The sequence below is a fragment of the Zalophus californianus genome, chromosome 1 (assembly GCF_009762305.2).
Source record: "Zalophus californianus isolate mZalCal1 chromosome 1, mZalCal1.pri.v2, whole genome shotgun sequence".
Lineage (NCBI taxonomy): Eukaryota > Metazoa > Chordata > Mammalia > Carnivora > Otariidae > Zalophus > Zalophus californianus.
Window position 1 is genome coordinate 139884859 of NC_045595.1, and position 16797 is coordinate 139901655.

A 16797-nucleotide genomic window follows, 5' to 3' on the forward strand; every position below is an offset into this window, starting at 1 on the left:
GCCCCCACGCCCCTGGTCGGGCCTTCTCACATAACTCCCTTCAGCAGCTCCGGCTCAGATTGGTCTCAAGTCCTCTGCAGACACTCCCTACCTATCTGAATACAATTACGTATGGTTTGATGGGGAGCAGATTAAAAGGTAAATGCCCTAGTGGATACACGCTATCCCAGGGGTACAACAACACGGGCAACCTGAAAAACAGGAATCACTGCTCTGTGCAATCAGCACATGGCACAAGATGCCGACCCGCGCCACAGCTCTGGAGGCTGTCGCCCACTTTATGTGGGGCAGAATCTCCACATCTGTGTCGGAGTCCCTGCCTCTGCTGGAGCTCCCACGGCACCCAGGAAGTGGGAATACACGGAGCCAAACTTGTTTTCTTTGTTGATGCCTCGTTGCCAGAAAACAGAAATTAGATCTTGCCCAGATTCTCCTATCAGCAAATCTGCGTGCCAGCAAACACTTCTCGGTGAGACGGCAAACAAACAGAGATCTACCTTTTCAAAGCTCAGGGAGTTTTAGCCCTAAAATTGGGCTTAAAGTTTTAAAAATCACAGAGACACACGGGGAACCCATTCACAAGTCTCAAAATGTTTGCCGAAGTAAATTTGGTTGAATCGGTGCCTATTTCTAAAATCGGCCTTGTTTTTGTCTTTGATTTGCTTTGCGTCGCTATTTATTTATTTATTAATTTTTAAATTTTATTTTATTTTATTATGTTATGTTAGTCACCATACAGTACATCATCAGTTTTTGATGTAGTGTTCCATGATTCATTGTTTGTGTTGTATTTAAAGCAAGAGGCAGAAGGGCTTTTGGGAGCAATTTAACCTGTTATGTCATTTTTGGATAAGGAAATTGAAGCCCAGAAAGGGAGAGACAGTAGCTCCAGGTCACACAGCAGGGCATACTGGATCCAGCTGGGGTTACAGCCTAATGCTCCTTCCCTTCTCCCAGTTGAAGGTTGGGTGGAAATCAGAGGGAAATCACATAACTCACTGTGAGTCAATTTTTCAGTCTCAAAGGATGAATGTGCTTAAGCATCAACCAAGATCATAAATGACAACCAATAAATGTGATTTTTTCAGAGAATGTTTAGAACTGCTGATTTTCTTAAGAAATACTACCCCTACTAGAGCCCCTCACAGAGGCAAATAATCTCCCACCGGTTAGCAGGCTTCCCGAGACTAGAACAACCCCAGCCCCACCCCGAATAATGTCTCTGCAGGGCTTCCTTAGAATTCTGGCCTAGGACCAGATGTTCTCTGGACGAACACCTCTGTTAACCATTTTCATGCCTTCAAAAGCACTGTTTCCACTTTCTTTGTGGCCCTGAAGCAGCTGCCAGCCAAACAAGTCAGAGCCCAGTGTTGTCCCTGGGCTGCCCCAAAGTCAAAAACCATTACCTGAGGATACACCAAATGTTTGGGAGAAGAAAAACAAATAAATGCCAGATGTTAGGATCAGGCTCCCTGTATTAAACAATCAGACCCAAGCACGATCTGTGAACTGGATAGCAGCCAAGATGAGGGGAGACCAAAATACATGTGCTGAGGATGGGAATCAGTCCAAAATCCATTTTTCGTACAAAATGCCCCTACTCATCAATGGGCCCCACACTCAGGCAACGTGTCGGTGATGCTCTGAGTCATGTGGGATTGAAGATTTTCTTCCAAAGGCACTGGGGTGAAGAGTCTTTCTACTTCAACCCCTTGAACAACATTTTTTAAAGACACAAGTCTTCGGGCAGTCCTTTCTGGAGCACTGTGGAGGAGGAATCAAAGCTTCCAGTGTAAATTTGTCCTCAGGTGAAAATCCCAGGGCCAGTAAGTCCACCAAGGCCCTGGCGAGGCTGGGCCCCTCCGTCTCCTGCAGCGTTCTTCCGAGTGGATCCAGGGACACGCAAGGCAGTGCAGACCCTGCTGGGGGATCCTGGAACTCCAGCTCATGGCCCCCCCTGCACTGGGAAAGGGTGTTGCTGAAGGGCACGGGGCCAGAAAGGCTTCTGAGTCCAAATCACATGCTAACTTTAGAACTGGAGCACGCAGGAGAGGTGTAGTTTCGCCAAGAATAAACTTATTCTCTCTGCTTGAGATTTCGGATCTGTAGCAAACAACACGCATGCGTGCACGTGTGACTGTGCACGGAGGGGAAGGGGAGAGATGACCTGATGAGAAACCAAGACGGACAGGCTGAGGGAGGCAAAGCAAGCATCCTCAGGAACGGAAGGGGCATCTGGCGACTCGGATTAGCCTGTTAATTTATACCGTGGCTCTGTACAAAAATAAAAGGGTTCTCATAAGATTAACAATTTAAATAAATATCTGATAGAACTTTTCTTTCCCTCATCTTTATAGCTCATCTTTGGGGTTGATATTCAGTTCATGCTTCCCTTGCTGTTCCTGATCCAGGATGGCGATCACTTCATCGGCCTGTATTCGCTCCTGCAAAACAGGTAATGGATACATTTCTGTTACAGGAATCATGGTCAGCCCCCGCAGCAGGTGCTTCAAATACTTCCGGGCATCGATCTGTGCAGAGATGGATGCTAGATCCAGTTCAGGATTGACCCTCATCCCCGTCCCTCCAGTGGTGGCTTCTCCTGACTTCGTTATGTCCTAAGCAATAACTTTCCAAGATTTCTCTCTTGCCTGGAAGTCTTGTGTATTCAACTGATGAACACCCTTTCTATGTTGTGGTTCAATAGGCATCTCCGACTCAGTGCTCCAATCGGCGTTCCAGCTGGAGTCAGCGTTTTCTCCCCCACACACCTAGACCGGTCCGGCTCGCCAATTCTCTCGGCAAAGACCGCCTCTGCTCACCCATTTGCCCTCAAAGCCCAGCCCATCTGATAAATCACCAAGTCCTGTCTGTTCTACCTCCTGTTTCCACCCCTTTACAGGCCCATGACTGTTGTCTTAGTTTAGGGCAGATTTCTCGACTGTGGCACTCCTGACATTTTGGACCAGAGAATTCTTTGTTGTTGGGGGCGGTCCTGCACCTAGTAGAATTTTTAGCAACAGCCCTGACCTCTGCCCACTCCAGGGACCTGGTTGCACCTCCCTCCAAGTTTTGACAACTAAAAACGTCCCTAGACCTTGCCAAACGTGCCCTAGGAAGCACAATCGCTCCCACTAGAGAACCACAGGTATGGGCTCTCACCATCTCTTAGCTCAACTGCTACAGCTTCCAAATCATACCCCCGCTGCACACCCGGCTCGCACATGCTTCTAAGGGGTCCTCTGCATTTCAGTCCCGACCACGTCACTGTCGGGTTCATGCTCACAACCCTTGCATGGGTTCCTGTTGTTTGAGGTTCCAGGCCCAGTCTCCTCAGTGTGCCTATAAGGAGTTGCCTGATTTAGACCCTTCTCTCTTCTTTGGTTCCCCTTTGCCTTCTTTTCTCACCTCACCTTATACTGTAACTTACCGACTTACCTCAAGGCCCCTTACTCTCAAAGAAATCCTTAGCCCTAGTCTAGGTTAAAGGTCCTTCTAAATGTTACCATTATATATCCAGTGCTTTCCCTTCCCCCTACATCAAACCATCAGCCGGCCCAGTTGATCTACCTCCAAATGGCATCTCCAACTTTCCATGTTCTTTCACCTTCTCTCTCACTACTCTCGTCCATGACATGTAGTCTAGATGAAGCTTCCTATCCTGTACGTACTAGAGGTACCGTATTGTCTGTCCCATCTGTAACTTCCCAGAATGGGGGGGAGCTGGGGAGGGTGCATGGCTTTCTTGCCCCAGTTAGAATAGAATTGGTGTTTCTTAACCAGTTTGTCGCATCTTACTGAATTTTACCTGGTGTTTTAAATACTTTAGCCCTCACCTTATGTCTCTATTTTGACCTCAAGCTCCTTGAAAATAGGGGTATGTTTTATGTAGTCCGCAGCCCCTATCACTAGTCTCTAGCACAATGCCCAGTGCAGCAAGTTATGGAAAAACTGTTTTATCACTTGCAAACAAGCCCTTCCACTCAAGACCTGTCATTGAAAATGATGCCTCTATAAAGGCAACCAAAGGGACTAAATATACTAAATAAGAAAGCTAAATTGATGTCATGCAAAGTAAGATGCCTGAGGACTACTTTATGAACACGGGAACGACAACTTGCTGCTTAACAAACTGATGTACCAAACTGATACAAACTCTCAGATCTGACTGCTGCAAGAGACCCTTGCAATCATGTCTCTCCCGAAAGGGAAGAAGTTCCTGAGCTGGAACTCCACGTCCAAGGAACTGAAGCTTCTGTAGTGTGCATCCTTCAGAGTTTACAATGCTAACTACTCTTTGAGAACTGATAACCTTTAAAACAATCTAGAACAAGCAGGGAAATCTGCCAGCTCTGTTGACTCCTCCATAGGCTTGCTCAGGGATTCACTCTGAGAAGAGGTGCCTAACTCAGGACTCCCAAAGTTTGTTGCACATTCGAATTACCTGGGGAGCTTTTAAAGCTCTCCATACCCAGGTCACACTCCTTATCAATTTAGCCAGAATGTTTGAGGATGGAGACAGATGTCAGCAGTTTGTAAAACTCCCTAGCTTATTACAATGCGGAGCGAAGTCTGGGAATCCCATAGGCTAAATTTTCTAGTAGTTGCGGAAGAGGTTCTGGTCATTCCCACCTGTGACCACTAGATGCCGCTACTGCCTGGATTCTGGAGAAGTTTCCCGACACTTTGGATTAGGAATGAGCCAAGAGAATTTACTCTGTGTTCCTTTATTTGATGGAAAATATCTTGGAAGAGAGGGTTGGGATCCTGAGGAATGAAACGGACTCAGTGTTTGCTGAATTGAACACCAAAGAGAAAAGAGTGTAGTGATGTTCCAAGAATTTGTTATCTTCCCCATCAGCTCGTTTGCCTAGATTCTCTGGTGCAAGAGCACAGTTCTGGGTTGGGGAAGGGGGGATGCTGGTGTTTTAGAGTGGACAAGCACAAGGAAAGAAAGGAATCACAGCTGAGGGAGACTGTTCAGTGCTCCTTGAAGTCTTCAGAACTGCGTGCTCTACCAGCAGCCCCCTCACCTCCGGCCAGGATCAGGAGGACACTCTTGCCCATTCAGGTGCCTGGCTGTCTCCTTGGTGGGGAGCGAGCCTCTATCAGTCAGTCTTCCTTGATGCCCCCTACAAAATGCACATTGCTGTCCTAGATCTATGCCCTTGTTGACCTCTCCAAGTTCCTCACGGTCAGGGACTGTGCTTTGTCACCCTTGTACCCCCAGGGCCTACCTAGCAGAGTTGCCCAGGCACAGAGATCTTCCATAAACATCTGCAAAGTATGTGAAAGAATGCTTACGGAATGCGGCCTGAAATCTGTGTGAGCTAGATCCGATGGCAAAAAGCATGAGACAGAGGAATGAATTTTAAACAGTTTCTGACTAAATTGGATCCAATTTAGGTATCCAAAGAGAAAACTGGCTTGAATACCATTATAAAGACTAGATTTTCATAGCTCGTCAATTTCCGGGGCTGGAGAATACTGAAGACCCCAGTTTAGCCCCTGCCGTGAAGTTTCAGTTTCAACATCAGCATCCCATGCCAAGCTGTTGCCGAGGCTTTGACGGGAGTGACAATGAACTTGCTACTTCTGAGGCGGACGATGCCACCAAGCATTGGTGACAATTTGCAAGTCATTCCTATGTTGGGCTGACATTTTCCTTCCACGGGCTTATACCCATTGGTCTTAACTCCTCCCTCTGCAGCCTCATAGAGAGAGACCATAAGCTCTGGCCAGGGGCATCCAGGGGGATGGGATCCAGGTTAAGAGTCTACTTCCAATATGATAATAACAATATGTTATTATGCAATGTTTAAGTTAATAATAGTATGTAATAACAAACTTTCACGTTGACTCACCATCTCCTACATGTGTCTCATAAATGATTCAGTGCTCTTTTTAATGATTTACTGAGAAAATAAAACAGTCTTCCTGGTGCCCAGTAGAAAGTGGTTCCTCTCTCCTGATGTCACAGTTTGGTAAGAAGCTCAAAACTAACTAGAGACTGCCAGACAGCACTTCAATTTCTATTTCCACAAACATTCCCTTATTAGAACCCATCTGATCAAGAGTTGCCTTCCTAGCCCTTCTTCGTTCTCTCAAACTCACACTACACACAGCAGATGTGTTAATTGCTTCATCGTGGATCTGAACAGGAAAATCTATTCTTGCTTAGAAAACACAGCCAGTGTTGGAAACCAGAAAGAAAGGACTCTGTAATAGTTTGATTGATTGACTGATTGATTCTTATGATCTCTAAGATCCCTGAAGGGTTATGGATCAATTCAAGGACTTTTCAGCTAAATCAGTTCACAAAGCAGGTCTTTGGAACATCTAACTGGCCTTCTGGGTGGGCCACAGACTCACCAATTCTCTATAAAGTGGGTCCAAGGTAAACCACAGAGCCACGGCACACCTCTGGCCCTTGGTTACCGCCTTCACTCCATGCGGGTTCTCTCCCCCAGACGAGAAGCTGATCATACGGCCACACTTTGGTTTGATAGAGGCCTAAGGAAGAACGTGAAAATTAGACTCTCCTTTCCATATTATGAGCATTTCTACGACCCCTTTCTCTACCCTTCTACGGGATTTTTTAGGTCAGATTTTGAATCAAAGAATAATGGAATCCTGGGGCTGGGGCAGATAGATTGGTTCAATTTTCTCACCCGTTGAACAAAGGTAAGTTCAGAACAATGTGTGATTCAGACATAAAAGTGTTCAGGTAAAATGGCTGGCTCCCGGCCTTGAGCCCTAGCACAGTATCTGGCCTATGGCAGAGGCCCATTTAATATTTGTAGAATGACAAAAACAAATCAAGGAGCGCAAGAGTGCTGGTACATTTTCATTATTGATCTAGGTAGTGGCCCTATGGGTGCACCCTTTCCCATGCCTGAATCGTACGTGTTTGGCTTGTGAGCCTTTCATAGCACAGAGATTTTTAAAAGCCAAGTCTAATGTCATACGCTACTTTAATTCCCACTACAGTATTCCTGCCCAATGGTCCTCAGTGAATGCTTTAATACCTCCAGTGATGAGAACACTCCCCTCCTTGGGGAGACCTAGTCCATGGCCTCCAGGCTCTGAAATGATTAATACGGTCCTGCCAACCTTGTGCAGTGCTCAGGTGGAACTGCTCACTAATACTCAGTAGAAGACAGCAGAGAGAAAAGAAGCGCCGCTAGGTGGGAGATCACATAAGCGGGCTCTCCGAACGGGGGAACTGAAGCAACAGAATATAAGGGGCCTGACATCTATATTTAAGAAGTGTCTGGTGTCGGTAGAGTTCATTTTTCTTTCTTGAGAAACACAGACACATTACTCATTCCATAGCAGAGCTTAGAAAAGTAAAGTAAAAAAAAAAAAAAAGTGGTACCATTCTACCATTTGATGAGATGGGCTCATTTTATTTTTTTTAAGATTTTATTTATTTTGAGAGACAGAGAGAGAGAGTGAGTGAGAGAGCACAAACCAGGGGGAGAGGTAGCCTGTCGACTCCCCGCTGAGCAAGGAGCCCGATGTGGGACTCGATGCCAGGACGCTGGGATCATGACCTGAGCCCAAGGCAGACGCTTAACTGACTGAGCCACCCAGGTGCCCAGGGCTCATTTTAACTAGTTATCTTCTGCATTGACTTGGATTGATACATGATACATGATACATGCCCATTAGAAAAACCTTTGGTTTCCTTCACCATAAAAGGGGATGGCTATGTGTTTCCACTGCCGGCTTCAGGAGCAATATTTGGAAAATTTCCTGAGGTCCTTGGATGCTACCTAACACAGGGGCCCCTAGACTGTAAGATACACATGGAAGGTCGGAGGGAGATGGAGGAGTCAAGAAGTCTGAAACCTGTGTGTGTGTGTGTGTGTGTGTGTGTGATGAGCAGAGAAAAGCAGTCAGCTTCTGGTTACTCTTCTATTCACAATAATTGAGAAGTAATTTGTCTTTGCTGGAGGGAGTTCTTTACTTATGCAGCTTTGTCAAGGTGACTTTTCGGATGCAAATCTAGAGAATTCACTCCTTAAGGGTGTCCTGGGTATCGATCTGATTTCATTTTCCTGGAGAAGGAATTTGTTGTAAGTTTCCACATGGAAACAAAAAAATAAATGATGCTTGAAACATATGAAGTAGGTAGGAAAGCCTTGGTCTACTTGCAGCTTTAAGATCCAGTTTTGAGTTTTCTGGGCAGCTCATTCCCAGGTGCTGGTCAAGGTTCACTCAACCACATGTAGGTACTGTTGCTTCTATGTGATTATCGAGTGTCAGCAGTAACATTTTACAATATTAAAGACAGGGTGTGGGGACAAGTTGATGCTTTATCTCCGATGTAACTGGATGAATTCAAAGTATTTTTATACATGAAGAACTTGGGAAAGTTTAGGAGAAGAAGCTATCAGCTACCTGAAGCATTTGGAATTGATCATAGGTATGTAGGTTCACAAAAGTCTCTATGACCAATCTTATCAAATGGAGAGCATCGCCTGTTATATATCAGCCACAGAAAGGAATAAACAAACTTCATGTATGACATAACTTCTATAGAAAAATATGTCCTGAAGTTTAGATGATTGTAAACATACTTCTGGAGCACAGTTCTATATTGAATTTAATTTTTTGTGAAGCAAATAGAAATTATTTTTTTAAGGTTTTATTTATTTATTTGACAGAAAGAGAGACAGCGAGAGAAGGAACATAAGCAGGGGGAGAGGGAGAGGGAGAAGCAGGCTCCCCGCAGAGCAGGGAGCCCGATGCGGGGTTCGATCCCAGGACCCTGGGACCATGACCTGAGCCGAAGGCAGACACTTGACTGAGCCACCCAGGCGCCCCACAAATAGAAATTATTAAATTTCATCTCTCTCAAACTTGTACAGTGAAAGCCAAATCCCAAAATACTCATGTTTCACAAATATGCTGCTGTTGAACATAATCTATGTATCTTCCAATTATGATAAAAAATTCCTTTTGCTTTCCATCTAACTGATAATTCAAAGTCAGGGAATTCTTTGTGCCCTACTCGTCTTGAATGAATGTAAATCTTTAGCCACCATTCAGTTAATTGTGTAATTCCCAGATTTTTCCAAAGTAAAGAACTTAGAGGACTTTTTTCCTTGTGTAGCCCCAAGTTGGGCCATTTCTCTGCTTCATTTGTCCCTTATGTCAAAGAAAGGAAAGCTGAAAAATAAAACTATCCATTTCTCTTTGTTATTGGGACTGATTACCTAAGAATTTTAATTTTTACAAAATCCTCTAAAAACTCCACTTATGTATTAATATGAAGTAGAGCTAACTTGGGAAAATGAATCTATCAACTTGGAGCTTTTCAATCAAAACACTGTTTAAATCAATTTTTCTATTACTTTTTTAGGGGTGGTGGTGAGGATTAGATTCAGTATGTTTTAAAATAGTTACACCCTTCTCTTAAAAGTACAGCTATATGAAAGCAGTATTATCTGCTTTCACATCTTTAAACAGCAGAATTACAGTTAACTTGCATTCAACAATGAATTAATTACTGATTCTTACATAGTATTCCAGGCATCATTTACTTTCAAACATTAAGCCTTTCCAAATATGGCCACTAGATGGAGTAGAAGCAAAGAAATCTTTTCAACCACCTGTCTGATTTTCTTTCCAACTGTGTGAGCTGCAAGCATTTTAAAATCTGTTCTAGTGTTAGCAGAGCTCAGAGCTTTCTGCACAGAGACTTTAAAAAAAATGATAATTTTGTGTCGGGATTAGAAGCAACCCAGATCATCAGTCTTGATTTAGTTTTCCAGATAATGAATCTGTTGATGCTTAAGCTTTTACAACAAAGCGTGAGGCATCATAACCTTTTAGATACACATTATTGCATAAAATGGTATGAAATATTTTTCCTTAATTATTCCAATGTTTCTGGACAATTTTAACCAGAATCTCCATAGGGTTCCCTTTAAATCCAGTAGTACAGAATTTTTTATATCATCTGCTTATACCCCACCATGACCATATGTCATAAATGACATATGGGTGTCTCCTACAAAATAGGAGAGGGAAAACATAACACTCAGAAAAAGTAGTGAAAATAGTATGTATAAGACAAAATCCTTGAAGTTTGTCAGATACATGCCTCAACTATTTAGATATGGAGGAAAGATACATCTCATAATCTATTTACAATTCAGTTATATCCTCAATTGGAAAATAGATTTTTCTACCATGGCATATGCTCTTTGGCTTAAAGTCCAAAGGATGCTGGCTATATGGTCTATAACCCAGTAGACTGGTTTTCCAAAGGCACTGGTTTACCTAGGAAGACGGTAGTTGAAATTAACTGCTGAAATTTACCTACAAAGGTGTGTTTAGAATCTCATCTATAGTGTGTGTGTGTGTGTGTGTGTGTGTGTGTGTGTGTGTGTAATGTGTATATATCAGTTTTCATGTACAGGTTTACTTACAGCCATAAGCATATATATCCATACACACATATATAGTAATTTTGATAACTAGGGGTCTAGCGCCCAATACTCAGTATAAGCATGGAGAACACCAGGTTGCTCGAAAACTATCCTATAGAATCCATTTCTCTAGTCCTAGGCATGGATGACTTAGAAAGAGGTGCTTTTATGTTTCCATCAGACTACCTGACAAAGAATCAGAAGACCTAAGTTCTGGTTGCAGGTCTAACACTAACTAGCTATGTAATCATGAGCAAATGCTTCATATATCTATTCTTTAAACTACCCATCTGTAAAATAGACTGGAAGATTTTATTGATGAGTCCATCTCTAACATTTTATTTTTTATTTTTTTTTTCTTTTTTTTTATTTATTTATTTTTTATTGTTATGTTAATCACCATATATTACATCATTAGTTTTTGGTGCAGTGTTCCATGATTCATTGTTTGTTCATAACACCCAGTGCTCCATGCAGAACGTGCCCTCCTCAATACCCATCACCAGGCTAACCCATCCCCCTACCCCCCTCCCCTCTAGAACCCTCAGTTTGTTTTTCAGAGTCCATCATCTCTCATGGTTCGTCTCCCCCTCTGACATACTCCCCTTTTCTTCCTCTCCTGTTATCTTCTTCTTTTTCTTTTTTCTTAAAATATGTTGCGTTATTTGTTTCAGAAGTACAGAACTGTGATTCAACAGTCTTGCACAATTCACAGCGCTCACCGTAGCACATACCCTCCCCAATGTCTATCACCCCAGCCACCCCATCCCTCCCACCCCCAACCACTCCAGTAACACTCAGTTTCTTTCCTGAGATTAAGAATTCCTCATATCAGTGAGGTCATGTGATACATGTCTTTCTCTGATTGACTTATTTCACTCAGCATAACACCCTCCAGTTCCATCCACTTCGTTGCAAATGGCAAGATCTCATTCCTTTTGATGGCTGCATAATATTCCATTGTGTATATATACCACATCTTCTTTATCCATTCATCTGTCGATGGGCATCTTGGCTCTTTCCACAGTTTGGCTATGGTGGACATTGCCGCTATAAACATTGGGGTACACGTACCCCTTCGGGTCCCTACATTTGTGTCTTTGTGGTAAATACCCAGTAGTGCAATTGCTGGATCGAACGGTAGCTCTAATTTCAACTGTTTGAGGAACCTCCATACTGTTTTCCAGAGGGGTTGCACCAGCTTGCATTCCCACCAACAGTGTAGGAGGGTTCCCCTTTCTCCACATCCCCGCCAACATCTGTCGTTCCCTGACTTGTTAATTTTAGCCATTCTAACGGGTGTGAGGTGGTATCTCATTGAGGTTTTGATTTGGATTTCCCTGATGCCGAGCGATGTTGAGCACTTTTTCATGTGCCTGTTGGCCATTTGGATGTCTTCTTTGGAGAAATGTCTGTTCATGTCTTCTGCCCATTTCTTGATTGGATTATTTGTTCTTTGGGTGTTGAGTTTGATAAGTTCTTTATAGATTTTGGATACTAGCCCTTTATCTGATATGTCATTTGCAAATATTTTCTCCCATTCTGTTGGTTGTCTTTTGGTTTTGTGGACTGTTTCTTTTGCTGTGCAAAAGCTTTTTATCTTGATGAAATCCCAATAGTTCATTTTTGCCCTGGCTTCCCGTGCTTTTGGCGATGTTTCTAGGAAGAAGTTGCTGCGGTTAAGGTCGAAAAGGTTGCTACCTGTGTTCTCCTTTAGGATTTTGATGGACTCCTGTCTCACGTTTAGGTCTTTCAACCATTTGGAGTCTATTTTTGTGTGTGGTGTAAGGAAATGGTCCAGTTTCATTCTTCTGCATGTGGCTGTCCAATTTTCCCAACACCATTTGTTGAAGAGACTGTCTTTTTGCCATTGGACATTCTTTCCTGCTTTGTCAAAGATAAGTTGACCATAGAGTTGAGGGTCCATTTCTGGGCTCTCGATTCTGTTCCATTGATCGATGTGTCTGTTTTTGTGCCAGTACCATACTGTCTTGATGATGACAGCTTTGTAATAGAGCTGGAAGTCCGGAATTGTGATGCCGCCAGCTTTGCTTTTCTTTTTCAGTATTCCTTTGGCTATTCTGGGTCTCTTCTGGTTCCATACAAATTTTAGGATTATTTGTTCCATTTCTTTGAAAAAAGTGGATGGTATTTTGATGGGGATTGCATTGAATGTGTAGATTGCTCTAGGTAGCATTGACATCTTCACAATGTTGATTCTCCCAATCCATGAGCATGGAACGTTTTTCCATTTCTTTGTGTCTTCTTCAATTTCTTTCATGAGTATTTTATAGTTTTCTGAGTACAGATCCTTTGCCTCTTTGGTTAGATTTATTCCTAGGTATCTAATGGTTTTGGGTGCAATTGTAAATGGGATCGACTCCTTGATTTGTCTCTCTTCTGTCTTGTTGTTGGTGTATAGGAATGCCACTGATTTCTGTGCATTGATTTTATATCCTGCTACTTTACTGAATTCCTGTATGAGTTCTAGCAGTTTTGGGGTGGAGTCTTTTGGGTTTTCCACATACAGTATCATATCATCTGCAAAGAGTGAGAGTTTGACTTCCTCTCTGCCGATTTGGATGCCTTTGATTTCTTTTTGTTGTCTGATTGCTGTGGCTAGGACTTCTAATACTATGTTGAATAGCAGTGGTGATAGTGGACATCCCTGCCGCGTTCCTGACCTTAGGGGAAAAGCTCTCAGCCTTTCCCCATTGAGAATGATATTCGCTGTAGGTTTTTCATAGATGGCTTTTATGATATTGAGGTATGTACTCTCTATCCCTATACTCTGAAGAGTTTTGATCAAGAAAGGATGTTGTATTTTGTCAAATGCTTTTTCTGCATCTATTGCGAGGATCATATGATTCTTGCTCTTTCTTTTGTTAATGTATTGTATCACATTGATTGATTTGCGGATGTTGAACCAGCCTTGCAGCCCAGGAATAAATCCCACTTGGTCCTGGTGAATAATCCTTTTAATGTACTGTTGGATCCTATTGGCTAGTATTTTGGTGAGAATTTTTGCATCCATGTTCATCAAGGATATTGGTCTGTAATTCTCTTTTTTGATGGGGTCTTTGTCTGGTTTTGGGATCAAGGTAATGCTGGCCTCATAAAATGAGTTTGGAAGTTTCCCTTCCATTTCTATTTTTTGGAACAGTTTCAGGAGAATAGGTATTAATTCTTCTTTAAATGTCTGATAGAATTCCCCTGGGAAGCCATCTGGCCCTGGGCTTTTGTTTCTTGGGAGATTTTTGATGACTGCTTCAATTTCATTAGTGGTTATAGGTCTGTTCAGGTTTTCTATTTCTTCCTGGTTCAATTTTGGTAGTTGATACATCTCTAGGAATGCACCCATTTCTTCCAGGTTATCTAATTTGTTGGCATAGAGTTGCTCATAATATTTTCTTAGAATTGTTTGTATTTCTTTGGTGTTGGTTGTGATCTCTCCTCTTTCATTCATGATTTTGTTGATTTGGGTCATTTCTCTTTTCTTTTTGATCAGTCTGGCTAGGGGTTTATCAATCTTGTTAATTCTTTCAAAGAACCAGCTCCTAGTTTCGTTGATCTGTTCTACTGTTCTTTTGGTTTCTAGTTCATTGATTTCTGCTCTGATCTTTATGATTTCTCTTCTCCTGCTGGGTTTAGGCTTTATTTGCTGTTCTTTCTCCAGCTCCTTTAGGTGTAGGGTTAGGTTGTGTATTTGAGACCTCTCTTGTTTCTTGAGAAAGGCTTGTATTGCTATATACTTTCCTCTCAGGACTGCCTTTGCTGTATCCCAAAGATTTTGAACACTTGTGTTTTCATTTTCATTGGTTTCCAGAAATTTTTTTAATTCTTCTTTGATTTCTTGGTTGACCCATTCATTCTTTAGTAGGATGCTCTTTAGCCTCCATGTATTTGAGTTCTTTCCGACTTTCCTCTTGTGGTTGAGTTCTAGTTTCAAAGCATTGTGGTCTGAAAATATGCAGGGAATGATCCCAATCTTTTGGTACCGATTGAGACCTGATTTGTGACCTAGGATGTGATCAATTCTGGAGAATGTTCCATGGGCACTAGAGAAGAATGTGTATTCCTTTGCTTTGGGATGGAATGTTCTGAATATGTCTGTGAAGTCCATTTGGTCCAGTGTGTCATTTAAAGTCTTTATTTCCTTGTTGATCTTTTGCTTAGATGATCTGTCCATTTCAGTCAGGGGGGTGTTAAAGTCCCCCACTATTATTGTATTGTTGTCAATGTGTTTCTTCGCTTTTGTTATTAATTGCCTTATATAATTGGCTGCTCCCATGTTCGGGGCATAGATATTTACAATTGTTAGATCTTCTTGTTGGATAGACCCTTTAAGTAGGATATAGTGTCCTTCCTCATCTCTTATTACAGTCTTTGTTTTAAAATCTAGTTTGTCTGATATAAGGATTGCCACCCCAGCTTTCTTTTGGTGTCCATTAGCATGGTAAATGGTTTTCCACCCCCTCACTTTCAATCTGGGGGTGTCTTTGGGTCTAAAATGAGTCTCTTGCAGACAGCATATTGATGGGTCTTGTTTTTTAATCCAATCTGATAGCCTGTGTCTTTTGATTGGGGCATTTAGCCCATTTACATTCAGGGTAACTATTGAAAGGTATGAATTTAGTGTCATTGTATTACCTGTAAGGTGACTGTTAACTGTCTGTTGTCTGTGTTCGTTTCTGCTCTTTGCTGCTTTTAGGTTCTTTCTTTGCTTAGAGGACCCCTCTCAATATTTCTTGGAGGGCTGGTTTCGTGTTTGCAAATTCCTTTAGTTTTTGTTTGTTCTGGAAGCTTTTTATCTCTCCTTCTATTTTCAATGACAGCCTAGCTGGATATAGTATTCTTGGCTGCATTTTTTTCTCGTTTAGTGCTCTGAAGATATCTTGCCAGTCCTTTCTGGCCTGCCAGGTCTCTGTGGATAGGTCTGTTGCCAATCTAATGTTTCTACCATTGTAGGTTACATATCTCTTCTCCCGAGCTGCTTTCAGGATTTTCTCTTTGTCTCTGAGACTCGTAAGTTTTACTATTAGATGTCGGGGTGTTGACCTATTATTATTGATTTTGAGAGGGGTTCTTTGTGCCTCCTGGATTTTAATGCCTGTTTCCTTCCTCACATTAGGGAAGTTCTCTGCTATAATTTGCTCCAATATACCTTCTGCCCCTCTCTCTCTCTCTTCTTCTTCTGGGATCCCAATTATTCTAATGTTGTTTCGTCTTATCATATCACTTATCTCTCGAATTCTGCCCTCGTGATCCTGTAGTTGTTTCTCTCTCTTTTTCTCAGCCTCTTTATTTTCCATCATTTGGTCTTCTATATCGCTGATTCTCTCTTCTGCCTCATTTATCCTAGCATTTAGTGCCCCCATTTTTGATTGCACCTCATCAATAGCCTTTTTGATTTCGATTTGGTTAGATTTTAGTTCTTTTATTTCTCCAGAAAGGGTTTCTCTAATAACTTCCACGCTTTTTTCAAGCCCAGCTAGTATCTTTAAAATCATGATTCTGAACTCTAGGTCCGACATCGTACTAATATCGGTATTGAGTAGGTCCCTGGCTGACGGTACTACCTCTTGTTCTTTTTGCTGAGGTGATTTCTTTCGTCTTGTCATTTTGTCCAGAGGAGAATAGATGAATGTGAGAACAAAATGCTAACAGGTTAACAACGTCCCCAGCAAATATACTGTATACAAATCAGAAAAGACCTGACACCAGGGGAAAAGAAAGGGAAAGAAAGAAAAAAGAAAGAGAAAAAGAAAAAAAAAAAAGAAAAAAAAAAGATAAAAACTAAAACAAAACAATACAAAAAAGGCAGAATATGATCAAATATGATCAGGCTAGTGCATAGATCAGTGCCACACACTAGATTTTGGGCGTATTTTGGTCTGTTAGAAAAAAGTGCCTCCTAAAATTTTAAAGGAAGAAAGACATATATGTACAAAATAAGGGTTGATACAATGAAGGGATGGAAGATGACTGTAAAGATGAAAATTATAAAAGATTTTATAAAAGGACTTGGTAAGATAAGTTGTTTGAAAAAAGAAAGAAGATATAAGAAAAAAAAAAAAGGAAAAAGGGAGAGAATGTGATCAGGCAGGAGACTAGAACAAAGCCATACACTAGTGATTTAGGGTATATTTTGATCTGTTAGAAGAAACTGTACCTCAAAATTTTAAAGAGAGAACAACTTATATATATATGCCAAAAATAAGGGTAACTACTATGAAGGGATAAAATATGACTCTAAAAATGAAAAATAAAAAATGTTTTTTTTTTTTTTTTAAAAGGGATTTATAAGATGTTGGTTGAAAAAGGGAAAAAGAAAAATAAAAAAAAACAGTCAACA

General features: G+C 41.7%; 1 protein-coding gene across 1 annotated transcript in view; it reads right to left on the reverse strand.

Annotated features, from left to right (window-relative positions):
* Positions 1 to 719: 719 nt before the first annotated feature.
* P3H2 (prolyl 3-hydroxylase 2) overlaps positions 720 to 16797 on the reverse strand; it is a 159432-nt gene continuing 143354 nt past the window's right edge. The window contains exons 14-15 of the mRNA XM_027586902.2: positions 6373 to 6513; positions 720 to 2444 (exon numbers count right to left, since the gene is read on the reverse strand). Coding sequence (XP_027442703.1) covers positions 2352 to 2444; positions 6373 to 6513 — 234 coding nt within the window. The 3' untranslated portion in view covers positions 720 to 2351. The remainder of the gene's footprint in view (positions 2445 to 6372; positions 6514 to 16797) is intronic.